We start from the raw sequence: 13642 nt of genomic DNA, 5'->3' as shown, positions 1-13642 counted from the left end.
TTCCCCCTGCTGGTCTTATTAGGTTTCTTTCTCTCTCTCTATTCCTCTCTCTCTCTCTATCGTTCCGTTCCTGCTCCCAGCTGTTCCTCATTCTCCTAACGACCTCGTTTACTCTTTCACACCTGTCCCCTATTTTGCCCTCTGATTAAGTCTCTATTTCTCTCTCTGTTTCTGCTTCTGTCCTTGTCGGATTCTTGTTTGCTGTTCGCTGTGTACTTGTTCCGTCCTGTCGTGTTTTGCCTTATCTTCAGATGCTGCGTGTGAGCAGGTGTCTCTGTCAGCTACGGCCCGCGCCTACCCGAAGGGACCTGCAGTCGGTTGCCGCTTATCCTGCAATTCCCCTCTACAACTAGAGGATTTCTGTTATCCCCGTTTGGACATTTCCTGTAAAGGATTGAGGATTATGTTATTTCTGTTTGGACTTAAATAAACTCAGTTTCTGTTAAGTCGCTTTTGGGTCCTCACTCACCTGTATAACAAAACTTTGGAATTACCTGGATTTCTGCATAAATTCGTCATAAAATTTGATCTGATCTTCATCTACGTCACAACAATGGACAAACAGTCTGCTTAAACTAATAACACACAAACAATTATAAGTTTTCATGTCTTTATTGAACACACTGTGTAAACATTCACAGTGTAGGGTGGAAAAATAATTTGAATTGGATGTAATAACTGGTTGACCCTCCATTGGCAGCAATAAACTCAACCAAATGTTTTCTGTAGTTGCAGATTAGACCTGCATAACTGTCAGGAGGAATTTTGCAAAACTGTTTCAGTTCAGCAATATTCTTAGGATGTCTGGTGTGAACAGCTCTCGAGATCATGCCACAACACTTTAAATCGGGTTGAGGTCAGGAATCTGACTGGACCACTCCAGAAGGTGTATTTTCTTCTGTTGAAGCCATTCTGGTGTTGATTTACTTCTGTGTTTTGGGTCGTGGTCTTGTTGCATCACCCAACTTCTGTTGAGCTTCAATTGTCCGACAGATAGCCTTACATTCTCCTGCAAAATGTCTTGATAAACTTGGGAATTCATTTTTATGTTGACGATAGAAAGCTTTCCAGGCCATGAGGCAGCAAAGCAGCCCCAAACCATGATGCTCCCTCCACCAGACTTTACAGTTGGGATGAGGTTTTGATGTTGGTGTGCTGTGCCTTTTTTTCTCCACACAGTGTTGCGTGTTCCTTCCAAACAACTCAACTTTAGTTTCATCTGTCCACAGAATATTTTGCAAGAAGCGCTGTGGAACATCCAGGTGCTCTTTTGCGAACTTCAGACGTGCAGCAATGTTTCTTTTGGACAGGAGTGGCTTCTTCCTTTGGTTGAAAACTAATTTCTATGGGGGTAAACGTAGGAAAAATGGCACAGCACAGCATCCAGAAAAACTGTTGCTTTCAAACTAGGGATTTTGTGTAATTGTGGTAAACAGTAATTTTGCTCATATATTATGCATGTATGAAGTACACATTGACACATCCAGACCAAAGTGGGAGGTTTAAAAAATACTTAGTAGTCGCCAAAAGTTCAGGAGCATGTCTTTAAGAAGTTTCTCAAATGGATTATATATATTTTTTACATTTTATACCAAAGTAGAGTAATACCAGTGATGGCCAGTGTTATCTTAATTTGCAACTATTTACTGAGTTACAGAATATCTGTGAAATTTACACTTTTGAATGTGTACCATTAACACAGTGTAGTGTAGGACCATATAGAGACTTTGACTGTTAAATTGAACACTATTAGACTTGATTTAACATTTGCAGTGACTTATCATGAGTGTATGACCAAGAAAGACCAATCTGTTTTGGTTCATGAGGCCAAGTTTATTTAATCACAGTTTCAATTATCATTTTTCTAAAACCAAATTTCAAATGTACGTGATGCCACATCTGTCAGGCAAGCTGACTTCAGTGGAAGCTGATCCAGGATGTTACAAACTGAACAGGAGAGAAGTGGAAAAAATGGCGCAAGGAAGAAAAGGAAAGGAAAAAAACAAAAGAGAAAGAAAAGGCTGAAGGAAAGAAGAAAAATAGGTGAGCAGTCAAGAGTCTCTAGAGCGAGCATCAGTTTCCCCTAAGCGCCGGTTGGTTGGCTCAATGGCAAATAACTTGAAAATAGAAAAACAAAATACGATCAGCGACGTCAACAACTCTTTACTTCTGGGCGGGGATCATGCCGTCGATGGCCTCTCCCTTCTCCAGCTTCTTCTCCATTTCCACCATGAGCTTGACACCATCCACCACCATCTGGACCTGAGCTACCTCAGAAGATCCCAGACGGTCAGCGTTGGAGATGTCGAACACTCCACCCACGGAGGCGGTGTCCACGCCACCTGTAGAGAGCAGGGAAAGGGGAGAGAGAAGCAGGTTTAAGTGTATGTCTCAGACAATCTCTGCAAAATTACTCATACTGTAAATTATCCAATATCACCAAAAATAACAGACTCAATGAACAGATGTCCTAACCGCTGTGGACATGGCTATTTCAGAAAAGCTTTTGCTCATCTCAATCTCTGTTCCTTTTTACTTGTTGTGTGGTAAAAGGGAAGACTGTCGTGATCTGTGACGATTTAGAGTTGAATATATCAGCAGCTGCTCTGGATGTTTTTGGTTGTGTGTGTGTACCTGTGCCACGCTTCTGCAGACGCAGCCTGGTCAGGATCTCCTCAAACTTGGGGTGTGTGCTCAGCTTGGGCAGCTTGACGTGCACGCCACCACGCAGACCAGTTCCCAAGTTGGAGGGGCAGGTCAGCACGTAGCCAAGATGCTCGTTCCACATGAAGCCGTGGTTGTGCTTCTTGAAAGTCTCCTCAATCTGTCAGGTGAAATAAACCCTGTATCAACATTCTTGTAACTGTCTCTCTGCGTTTTCATGTCTTTTCATTGTGTTAGGTGTGTTTTTCTACCATGTCAAAATGGCGGCCAGGTTACCCGTGATACAAGTCAGTATTCAACGGCCATACATATCTGAGAACGTCAGGAGATGACGTGGAAACCGGCCACTAGGGGCAACAGTGAGCACTGTTACCTTAAAGTAGGTGTCAGATTTGCTAGTGTGTTGTGGACGGGGTTGGTGGATGGGCGTAAGCATCTGCCTCTGATTCCAAAGTTTTTGAGATTTTTGTTTTATGTCAATTCTTAAACTTAACCCTTACCTTAACCATTCAGAGTTAATGCCTAAATGTAAGATTTTGGGGCCAAAACTTAACCGTAACCTTGAAAATGTAACCTTAAACATTTTGAAATGTGATGTTAGCATCAACTTCAAGACTTGACATTTGAGAAACATGGATGAATGTCTAATTCTGACGTGAGACTGTGAGAGCTAGTTGTAAAATGGTTTGAGTACCAGTACATACCCTTTTCAGACCAACGCAGAAGCGTCTGAAGACCTCCTTCATGTTGCCGCCCTTCTCCATGGAGATGACACGTAGGTGATCTTCCTCATTCACCCAGACCAAGAAGCTCTTGGCATCGTTATGCCTTAAAAAAGGAGGGATGAGGTTTCACATGATACATCACTATGATACATTGTGGGATATTCTGTACAGTACAATACACTATTGTTTTGGTTGACTATTGGTATGGGTCTGTGTTCTGGGTACATACCAGATTCCTCTTGCATCGGGCCAGTCGCGGGCCATACCAGCACCCAGCAGCAGGGGGGAGACGGGCTTGTCAAACAAGAAATGGTCAGCGATAAGCTGCTCCTGCTCGGCATCGGTCATCTTATTCAGGGGGTAGTACTTTCCCTTGAATTCACCGTCCAGGGTGTTGAGAGCTGGAGGGACAGAAAACCCCTCAGTTTCCGTTCACTCTCAAGATGGTATCTCCCTGCCTGGAGTTATCTGACACCATGCACTAGTCATTGCAGCTAAGGATTCACTTTTGATCTCTATTTCCAATTATCTAAGGCGTTCCTAAGAATTGGATCTCCGGCCTCCCGAATGGCGGTGTTGCCGCATCACTACTGCCTGGGGTTCGATCCCAAGCTGTGTCACAACCAGCCATCACCGGGTGTTCCATAGGGCGGTTCACAATTGGTCCAGTGTCCTCCGGGTCAGGGGAGGGTTTGGCCGGGGGGGCTTTACTTGGCTCATCACGCTCTAACAACTCCTTATGGTGGGCCGAGCGCCTGCAAGCTGACTTCGGTCGCCAGTTTATCAGTGTTTCCTCCGACACATTGGTGCAGCTGGCTTCCTGGTTAAGCGAGCGGGTGTTAAGAAGCGCGGCTTGGCACGTCATGTTTCTGAGTAAGCATGATTCAACCATCGGCTCTCCCGAGCCCGTTGGGGAGTTGCAGCGATGAGACAAGATCATAATTGTATCTCACAAAATTGGAGAGAAAAAGGGGGTAAATGTTTTTAAATAAATACATTTGGATCTCCATTTTCCATTTTGTTCATTTTATTGCCTAGCTTCATGCATAATCCTGCGTATACATATGTCCTGTAGCTATTGATAGCTGGGAAGCTCACCCTCGACGGACAGTTTCTCCACTGCTCTGCGCTCGCCACGGCTGTTGTGGGGGGGCAGGGTGTATCCCTTGATGCTGCGGCCAGTACGCACACGGCTGGACAGGACGTAGTTGGGGTCCAGGTCATCACCTCCCTATACAGAGAGAAGGTCACAACAGAGTTTCAGACCAGAACATTTAAAGTGTCTCAAAGAAGTTTATGATTCCCAACCTCCTATGTAGAGATTATTCAAACATTTTCACACTGATTTTACTCAGCAGTACTCTTTGGCATTTCGTATAGGAAATGAAACCCATAAAACATGTCAGAAGAATTAGACACTACCTTCAGGTTTTCAAAGTTCAGGTCGGTCTTGTGCTTGTCTGTGGGCTTGTATCCACTATGACGGTCTGAGATGATGGGGTCCAACAGATCCTTGAAGATCTCGTAGGACTCCTCATCACCAGCCACGCAGCCAACGGTCATGATGAAGGGGTGACCTGAGGACAGAGAGAGAGGAGTGGAGGAGGAGGGTAAGAAGTCAGCACATCTACATCGCACATCCACATTAGTAGACTAACTGACATTAATATACCACTCTGTGGTGTGAAAAATATGCTATAAATATCTGCTGCATATTTAATAAGGTAACCTGCATATCTATACTAGAAATGGCACCGGAGTAGAAGACTGATGATCTATGTGTCCCCAACCAATTGTGTTTTGGTTTATTTGTGTTGCTTGTAACCTATTTTTGTACTTATTTTGTACATAATGTTGCCGCTATCGTCTCTTATGACTGAAAACAACTTCGAATAAACTCCACTTCCTTCCATTCTGCTAGCAAACGTGCAATATTTGGGGATTAAAATGGATGACATACGCAGAAGATTAAACTACCAACGAGACATTAAAAACTGTAATATCTTATGCTTCATGTACTTGTGGCTGAACGACGACACTATCAACATACAGCTGGCTGGCTATACGCTGTACCTGCAGGATAGAACAGCACCGTCTGGTAAGACAAGGGGTGGCAGACTATGACTTTTTGTAAATAAAAGCTGGTGCATGATATCTAAGTCTTGAGCTATTGCTCACCTGAGGTAGAGTATCTCATGATAAGTTGTAGACCACACTATCTACCGAGAGAGTTTTCATCTGTATTTTTCGAAGCAGTACATACCCTCACAGACTGAGGCTAGCACTAAGACAGCATTGAATGAGCTGTATTCGAGCTCAGTTGGTAGAGCATGGCGCTTGTAACGCCAGGGTAGTGGGTTCGATCCCCGGGACCACCCATACGTAGAATGTATGCACACATGACTGTAAGTCGCTTTGGATAAAAGCGTCTGCTAAATGGCATATATTATTATTATTATTATTATTATTATAAGCAAACAAGAAAACGCTCACCCAGAGGAGGCGCTCCTAGTGGCCAGGGGACTTTAATGCAGGGAAACTTAAATCCGTTTTACCAAATTTCTATCAGCATGTTAAATCTATGTACTCCACACTATACTCCACACACAGAGATGCATACAAAGCTCTCCCTCGCCCTCCATTTGGCAAATCTGAACATAATTCTATCCTCCTGATTCCTGCGTACAATCAAAAATTAAAGCAGGAAGCACCAGTGACAAGATCAATAAAAAAGTGGTCAGATGAAGCTAATGCTAAGCTACAGGACTGTTTTGCTAGCACAGACTGGAATATGTTCCGGGATTTCTCCGATGGCATTTAGGAGTACAACACATCTGTCAATGGCTTAATAAGCACATCGATGATGTCGCCCCCACAGTGACCGTGCGTACATACCCCAACCAGAAGCCATGGATTACAGGCAATATCCTCACTGAGCTAAAGGCTAGAGCTGTCACTTTCAAGGAGAGAGACTCTAACCCGGAAGCTTATAAGAAATCCTGCTATCCCCTCAGACGAACCATCAAACATGCAAAGCGTCAATACAGGACTAAGATCGAATCGTAATACACCGGCTCTGACGCTTGTCAGATGTGGCAGGGCTTGCAAACCATTACAGACCACAAAGGGAAGCACAGCCGACAGCTGCCCAGCAACACAAGCCTACCAGATGAGCTAAACTACTTCTACGCTCGCTTTGAGGCAAATAACACTGAAACAAACATGCATGAGAGCACCAGCTGTTCCGGACGACTGTGTGATCCCGCTCTCCACAGCCAATGTGAGTAAGACCTTTAGACAGGTCAACATTCACAAGGCCGCAGGGCTAGACGGATTATCAGGACGTGTACTGCGAACATGCGCTGACCAACTGGCAAGGGTCTTCCCTGACATTTTCAACCTCTCCCTGTCCGAGTCTGTAATACCAACATGTTTTAAGCAGACCACCATAGTGCCTGTGTCCATGAACACTAAGGTAACCTGCCTAAATGACTACTGACCCGTAGCACTCACGTCTGTGGCCATGAAGTGCTTTGAAAGGCTGGTCATGGCTCACATCAACACCATTATCCCAGAAACCCTAGACCCACTCCAATTTGCATACCGCCCCAACAGATCTACTGATTACTACGAGACAGCCTATAGGGAAGATGTCAGAGACCTGGCCATGTGGTGCCAGGACAACAATCTCTCTCTCAACGTGATCAAGACAAAGGAGATGATTGTGGACTACAGGAAAAAGAGGACCGAGCACGCCCCCATTCTCATCGACGGGACTGCAGTGGAGCAGGTTGAGAGCTTCAAGTTCCTTGGTGTCCACATCACCAACAAACTAACATGGTCCAAGCACACCAAGGCATTCATGAAGAGGGCATGACAAAACTTTTTCCCCCTCAGGAGACTGAAAAGATTTGGCATGGGTCCTCAGATCCTCAAAAGGTTCTACAGCTGCACCGTCAAGAACATCCTGGCTGGTTGCATCACTGCCTGGTATGACAACTGCTCGGCCTCCGACTACAAGACACTACAGAGGGTCATCTATGCATAATCACTTTAATAAATCTACATACATGTACATATTACCTCAACTAACCGGTGCCCCTGCACATTGACTCTGTACTGGTACCCTTCTGTATATAGTCTCGCTATTGTTATTTTACTGCTGCTCTTTAATTACTTGTTACTTTTATTTCTTATTCTTAGCCATATTTTTTAAACTGCATTGTTGGTTAGGGGCTCGTAAGTAAGCATTTCACTGTAAGGTCTACTACACCTGTTGTATTCGGCGCATGTGACTAACACAATTTGATGTGATTTGAGTTATATGGTTGTGGTATTAGTATGTCTTGAGCTAGCTGAGGATTTAAAAACTAAGTATGTATTTCAGCATCCCGGTGCTGAAATACACAACCATATAAATCAAATCATCCCGGTGTTGAAATACATACTTCTTTTTTTTTTAAATCCTCAGCTAGCTCAAGACATACTAATAGCACAACCATATAATATAACATTTCAGAATTTACATTATTACAAGTAAGTTGACTGATGGTGACTCAGTGTTGTTGCTAGCAAGTAGCGTGAACACGTCTTGAGCAATGTATGTACAGCTCTGTAAGTCACTTTGGATATAAGTGTCTGCTCAATGGAATATATTATTTTCATATGTAATTATTGCAATGGTATTAGGATCGATCAAACCCTAGAGCGCTAACTTGGTTGTGCAGACCGTCTCAGTTCTACCTTTGACAGTTGTGTGTTTGGTGGCTATCCTCAGGGGTTGTTTGGGAGACATGTGGCACTCACCAGGGTTGTCGACACCAGTCTGGATGACGTCATCCAAGGTGAAGCCAGAGGGGGTCTGCTTGTCCCTCAGCTTGGCGTACATGTCCTTGGTCAGCACCTTGGCCATGTGGTTGTTGTGCTTGGTGAGGTCAGGGTACTCCTCCTCAACTTTGAAGTTGAGTTTGAAGTTGTTGTGGGTGTTACCGAAAGGCATGATTGCGTTTCTAACACTGCAGGAGGGAAAGAAAATAAGAAATCTTCAGATATTTATTGTCTAGTTGCACAGAAAACCATCCACAAATCCTAATAGTAACCGATTTGAAAGGAAGTTCCCTGACACTGACAGCTGAGTAAAGTCTACAAGGAGTGCTCTGTCTCGGGGTAAGAGAAACTTAGCCAAACATTTAAAAGATTACTGCGGGATACTCAATAGAACAGCTGCAAAAACTCCTAGTGGTGTGGATACCCCGTATCCTAGTTACAAATGTCAGTCAACGTCCCCGTCCATTGGGTCATGTTTCTGTTCTGGAATAGATAAGGGGGAGGAGCACTTGTGTGTTGGGTATTTTTAACACCCTCAACCCAAACCTTACATCCTCTTCAACATTCCACACTTATCCTATATTCCCTTTGCCCTCTTATATATGCAACATATTTCCAACCTCTCCACTTATGCAAAGAGCCCCCCTCTTCATGTCATTACCCTTTGCAGCCCCTCTTGGTTTTCCATCACAATATCTTGGAACATTTAGCTACCTTGATGCTCATCACACGTGAAGTCTTGTGAAACAACATTGCTGTTTTATAGGTCAACTCATGAATTAAATTGTATTCACTATACTTGATAGGCCATTCTCAAATACATAAATTGTATTTCAATTATTTTCCTTAAATGCATTTGGTTGGCATGGAATTTACCTCAACCTTTCTTGAAATATGTATTTAAAAAATGAGCACATGATCTGGACTTGTTGATCTGACGCACTTGTTGCATCACATGCCCATGTCCAAAAGCAATGAAAATGGTGTGACTGTTACAGTAACTGTCCGAAAGCAATTGCTGGACATTCTAGACCAGCTATCTTTTTACACCTGTTCCACAGCTGTGTATAGCCCTCATACTTTATCTGATTGTGATACACTTACTTATGTATCTCAGTATCCGCACCAGAGAACCATTTGCTGACACAAAGCTTATATAACTTTGCAACAGTTCACAACTTTACAATTCACATCTTCATTTCCAGATAAAAAAATAATCAAATGAACCAAGAGAATCAGACTCCTACTAAAATATCCTGTTCATTATCCCACTGATCTGAAACCCTTCCAGATTGCCCCCATATGTACATTTACTGACCCAGGACTTATTTTTGCTTCATTGAGTATATTGTCATTTGAATTCATTATTTGCACAGAAGAAAAATACAAAATTATATGATTAAAACTAAAAAACGAAAGAAAAGTGTGTAGGAGAGGTAAAAGAAAAACCTGAGGAGCTTAAAAAGCACCTCTCCCTTTCAAATAGGGACACACCAAAATAACAGAACTCCGCTAAAATCAAAAATGTGCACCATTCAATTTTTCAAACCTTTTCTCCCAATAATGTTTTTGGTCAGAAGCCTTTCCGAGTCCAACTAATCCAAACCGCCACACTGCCCTTATCCCAAAGCATTAGCTATTCATACAAAGCACAGCGTTGCATTTTTACCTGCACACCAGACAAGAAAAAAGTAACAGTCCTTGGGATCAGATCCTGTTCACCAGAGCCAAAATATAGAGGTCACCCAACTCTGAAGATTCTTGAGCTCTTCTTATATACCAGGCAGACACGCAGCCATTGGCTGCCCATTTTACTGCATGCTGGTATCTCATTGGCCCAATCCTGTGTCTCTGATACCCAGTTTAGTTTACGGAAGGACTGGATTTACATCTGTCATCCAAGGCGGGGCTGCAGCTGCACCTTACCCCTCCCTGCTCTCCCCTCCCTGTCCGCCGCCATAGTGCCTGTGGTAGAGGATCTAGTGTCTTTGTGGAGTCGATCCAGGATTTTTGCAGTCGACTCCTGACTCTAGCTATAATTGAGAGTGTGTGTATACGCACTCATGCACTGTGTGATTGACTAGCGATGCATACGGAGCTGTCTGACAATCTACTAACCAAAATAATCAAGGCTAATCAGTACATCAGCCTAGCTGCCTAAACCTTCATTCATTCATTCAAAACTCAATAAACAGACAGCTTGAAGCTGCTCTTTAGTCTAAGAACATGCTATTGTATTGCAGATATGTTTTACTTACATTATCCTAAAATAATCGATATTAGCAGCAATAAAATAAAAAATTATAAAATGAGAGTAGTCCTGCGGAGTTGAGGAATTGAGTATTTTGGAGTCGACTCTCCATGGGGTCATCAGGATGGTGGAAGGGGTTATGCGATGGGGTGGAAGTAGTAAGTAGCACGCTCCAAAAAAGCTGAGCAATGCTTTTGCCAAACATGCCATGGATAGCAGGGGTCCTTATGTCAGTAGCACAGGTTGGGAAAAGCTGGAATTCTTTTCCCTTATCACATGGATTCTTATACAGATTAATTAGTAATGCATGTGTAATGCATGTTATTTACATGTGAAGTGAATGATATGAACGTTATCTATAATGTCACCTTAGATCAATGCAGGTCATATTAGATCAACGATCTGGCATTAATGATCACATGCACTCTTAAATCTCTATCCTGTACAGCCAGAAGAGGACTGGCCAATCTTCTGAGCTTGGTTCCTCTCTAGGTTTCTTTCTTCCTAGGTTCCTGCCATCTAGGGAGTTTTTTCTATGCACTGTGCTTCTGCATTGCTTTCTCTTTGTGGTTTTAGGCTGGGTATCTGTAAAGCACTTTGTGACAACTGCAGATGTAAAAAGGGCTTTATAAAATGCATTTAATTGATTTATTGAACAGCAGGTCTAGTTTGCTCATCATTATGTTTTCATCAAGACAGAATATTTGCAAGAAGGACATTTTAGCAGCGTTGGAAGCCCATCATGTGGGCGGGGATATGTATCTGTTGGCGGATGAGGGCACGCCCATTGCTGATGATCCAGGTTTGACAGATGCCTTCGTGATGGAGCGTAATGAACCCCCTGAAGGGGTCATTTCTTCACCACGGCAGCCCCAGAATAAAGATGATGGAACATGCCACTGCAATAGAACAATAACATCAACAACAAAGCAATGAAATATAAAGAGAAGGAAGAATTTCAACTTTTTTAAAAAGTATACTAAAGTATATGACCAATTCCCGTCTAGTGCAAATTCATCCATGCATCTCCCACTATAATTTTAATATGATCAAATGACCCCCAGTATTCAATCACATTACTTTGCACACATAATGGACACTACATTTACATTTACATTTAAGTCATTTAGCAGACGCTCTTATCCAGAGCGACTTACAAATTGGTGCATTCACCTTATGACATCCAGTGGAACAGCCACTTTACAATAGTGCATCTAAATCTTTTAAGGGGGGTGAGAAGGATTACTTTATCCTATCCTAGGTATTCCTTAAAGAGGTGGGGTTTCAGGTGTCTCCGGAAGGTTGTGATTGACTCCGCTGTCCTGGCGTCGTGAGGGAGTTTGTTCCACCATTGGGGGCCAGAGCAGCGAACAGTTTTGACTGGGCTGAGCAGGAACTGTACTTCCTCAGTAGTAGGGAGGCGAGCAGGCCAGAGGTGGATGAACGCAGTGCCCTTGTTTGGGTGTAGGGCCTGATCAGAGCCTGGAGGTACTGAGGTGCCGTTCCCCTCACAGCTCCGTAGGCAAGCACCATGGTCTTGTAGCGGATGTGAGCTTCAACTGGAAGCCAGTGGAGAGAGCGGAGGAGCGGGGTGACGTGAGAGAACTTGGGAAGGTTGAACACCAGACGGGCTGCGGCGTTCTGGATGAGTTGTAGGGGTTTAATGGCACAGGCAGGGAGCCCAGCCAACAGCGAGTTGCAGTAATCCAGACGGGAGATGACAAGTGCCTGGATTAGGACCTGCGCCGCTTCCTGTGTGAGGCAGGGTCGTACTCTGCGGATGTTGTAGAGCATGAACCTACAGGAACGGGCCACCGCCTTGATGTTAGTTGAGAACGACAGGGTGTTGTCCAGGATCACGCCAAGGTTCTTAGCGCTCTGGGAGGAGGACACAATGGAGTTGTCAACCGTGATGGCGAGATCAAGGAATGGGCAGTCCTTCCCTGGGAGGAAGAGCAGCTCCGTCTTGCCGAGGTTCAGCTTGAGGTGGTGATCCGTCATCCACACTGATATGTCTGCCAGACATGCAGAGATGCGATTCGCCACCTGGTCATCAGAAGGGGGAAAGGAGAAGATTAATTTTGTGTCGTCTGCATAGCAATGATAGGAGAGACCATGTGAGGTTATGACAGAGCCAAGTGACTTGGTATATAGCGAGAATAGGAGAGGGCCTAGAACAACTAGAACAACTGTACGCCACCTGGTAGGAGCGACCTGTCAGGTAGGACGCAATCCAAGCGTGGGCCGCGCCGGAGATGCCCAACTCGGAGAGGGTGGAGAGGAGGATCTGATGGTTCACAGTATCGAAGGCAGCCGATAGATCTAGAAGGATGAGAGCAGAGGAGAGAGAGTTAGCTTTAGCAGTGCGGAGCGCCTCCGTGATACAGAGGAGAGCAGTCTCAGTTGAATGACTAGTCTTGAAACCTGACTGATTTGGATCAAGAAGGTCATTCAGAGAGAGATAGCGGGAGAGCTGGCCAAGGACGGCACGTTCAAGAGTTTTGGAGAGAAAAGAAAGAAGGGATACTGGTCTGTAATTGTTGACATCGGAGGGATCGAGTGTAGGTTTTTTCAGAAGGGGTGCAACTCTCGCTCTCTTGAAGACGGAAGGGACGTAGCCAGCGGTCAGGGATGAGTTGATGAGCGAGGTGAGGTAAGGGAGAAGGTCTCCGGAAATGGTCTGGAGAAGAGAGGAGGGGATAGGGTCAAGCGGGCAGGTTGTTGGGCGGCCGGCCGTCACAAGACGCGAGATTTCATCTGGAGAGAGAGGGGAGAAAGAGGTCTGTGGTCCTTCTGTAGCTCAGTTGGTAGAGCATGGCGCTTGTAACGCCAGGGTAGTGGGTTTGATCCCCGGGACCACCCATACGTAGAATGTATGCACACATGACTGTAAGTCGATTTGGATAAAAGCGTCTGCTAAATGGCTGCTAAATGACTTAAATGTAATGTAATGCATATATTATTATTATATTAGGTCAGAGCACAGGGTAGGGCAGTGTGAGCAGAACCAGCGGTGTCGTTTGACTTAGCAAACGAGGATCGGATGTCGTCGACCTTCTTTTCAAAATGGTTGACGAAGTCATCTACAGAGAGGGAGGAGAAGGTGGCAAAGAGCTTCCTAGGGTTAGAGGCAGATGCTTGGAATTTAGAGCGGTAGAAAGTGGCTTTAGCAGCA

The 13642-nt window shown here is 44.4% G+C and overlaps 1 protein-coding gene across 1 annotated transcript; it reads right to left on the bottom strand.

Annotated features, from left to right (window-relative positions):
• Positions 1 to 1812: 1812 nt before the first annotated feature.
• LOC124012508 (creatine kinase M-type) lies at positions 1813 to 10028 on the bottom strand. The gene is made up of 8 exons (XM_046326173.1): positions 9886 to 10028; positions 8196 to 8404; positions 4812 to 4966; positions 4488 to 4620; positions 3619 to 3790; positions 3369 to 3492; positions 2635 to 2824; positions 1813 to 2342 (listed from the first exon to the last, which is right to left on the bottom strand). Exons 2-8 carry the CDS (start codon positions 8386 to 8388, stop codon positions 2164 to 2166), a joined length of 1146 nt encoding a protein of 381 aa, XP_046182129.1. The 5' UTR covers positions 8389 to 8404; positions 9886 to 10028; the 3' UTR covers positions 1813 to 2163.
• Between the last annotated feature and the right edge of the window lie 3614 nt (positions 10029 to 13642).

The sequence above is a fragment of the Oncorhynchus gorbuscha genome, linkage group LG02 (genome assembly GCF_021184085.1).
Source record: "Oncorhynchus gorbuscha isolate QuinsamMale2020 ecotype Even-year linkage group LG02, OgorEven_v1.0, whole genome shotgun sequence".
Lineage (NCBI taxonomy): Eukaryota > Metazoa > Chordata > Actinopteri > Salmoniformes > Salmonidae > Oncorhynchus > Oncorhynchus gorbuscha.
The sequence above is the reverse complement of the archived record's forward strand: the minus strand, read 5'-3'. Positions and strand labels throughout refer to the sequence as shown.

Coding starts and splice junctions, on each gene's coding strand:
- LOC124012508 (XM_046326173.1), bottom strand. CDS start 8,388: ATGCCTTTCGGTAACACCCACAACAACTTCAAACTCAACTTCAAAGTT. Junction 3,493..3,618: donor CCCGATGCAAGAGGAATCTG/GTATGTACCCAG, acceptor TCCTTTTTTAAG/GCATAACGATGCCAAGAGCT. Junction 2,825..3,368: donor TCTGCGTTGGTCTGAAAAGG/GTATGTACTGGT, acceptor TTCACCTGACAG/ATTGAGGAGACTTTCAAGAA.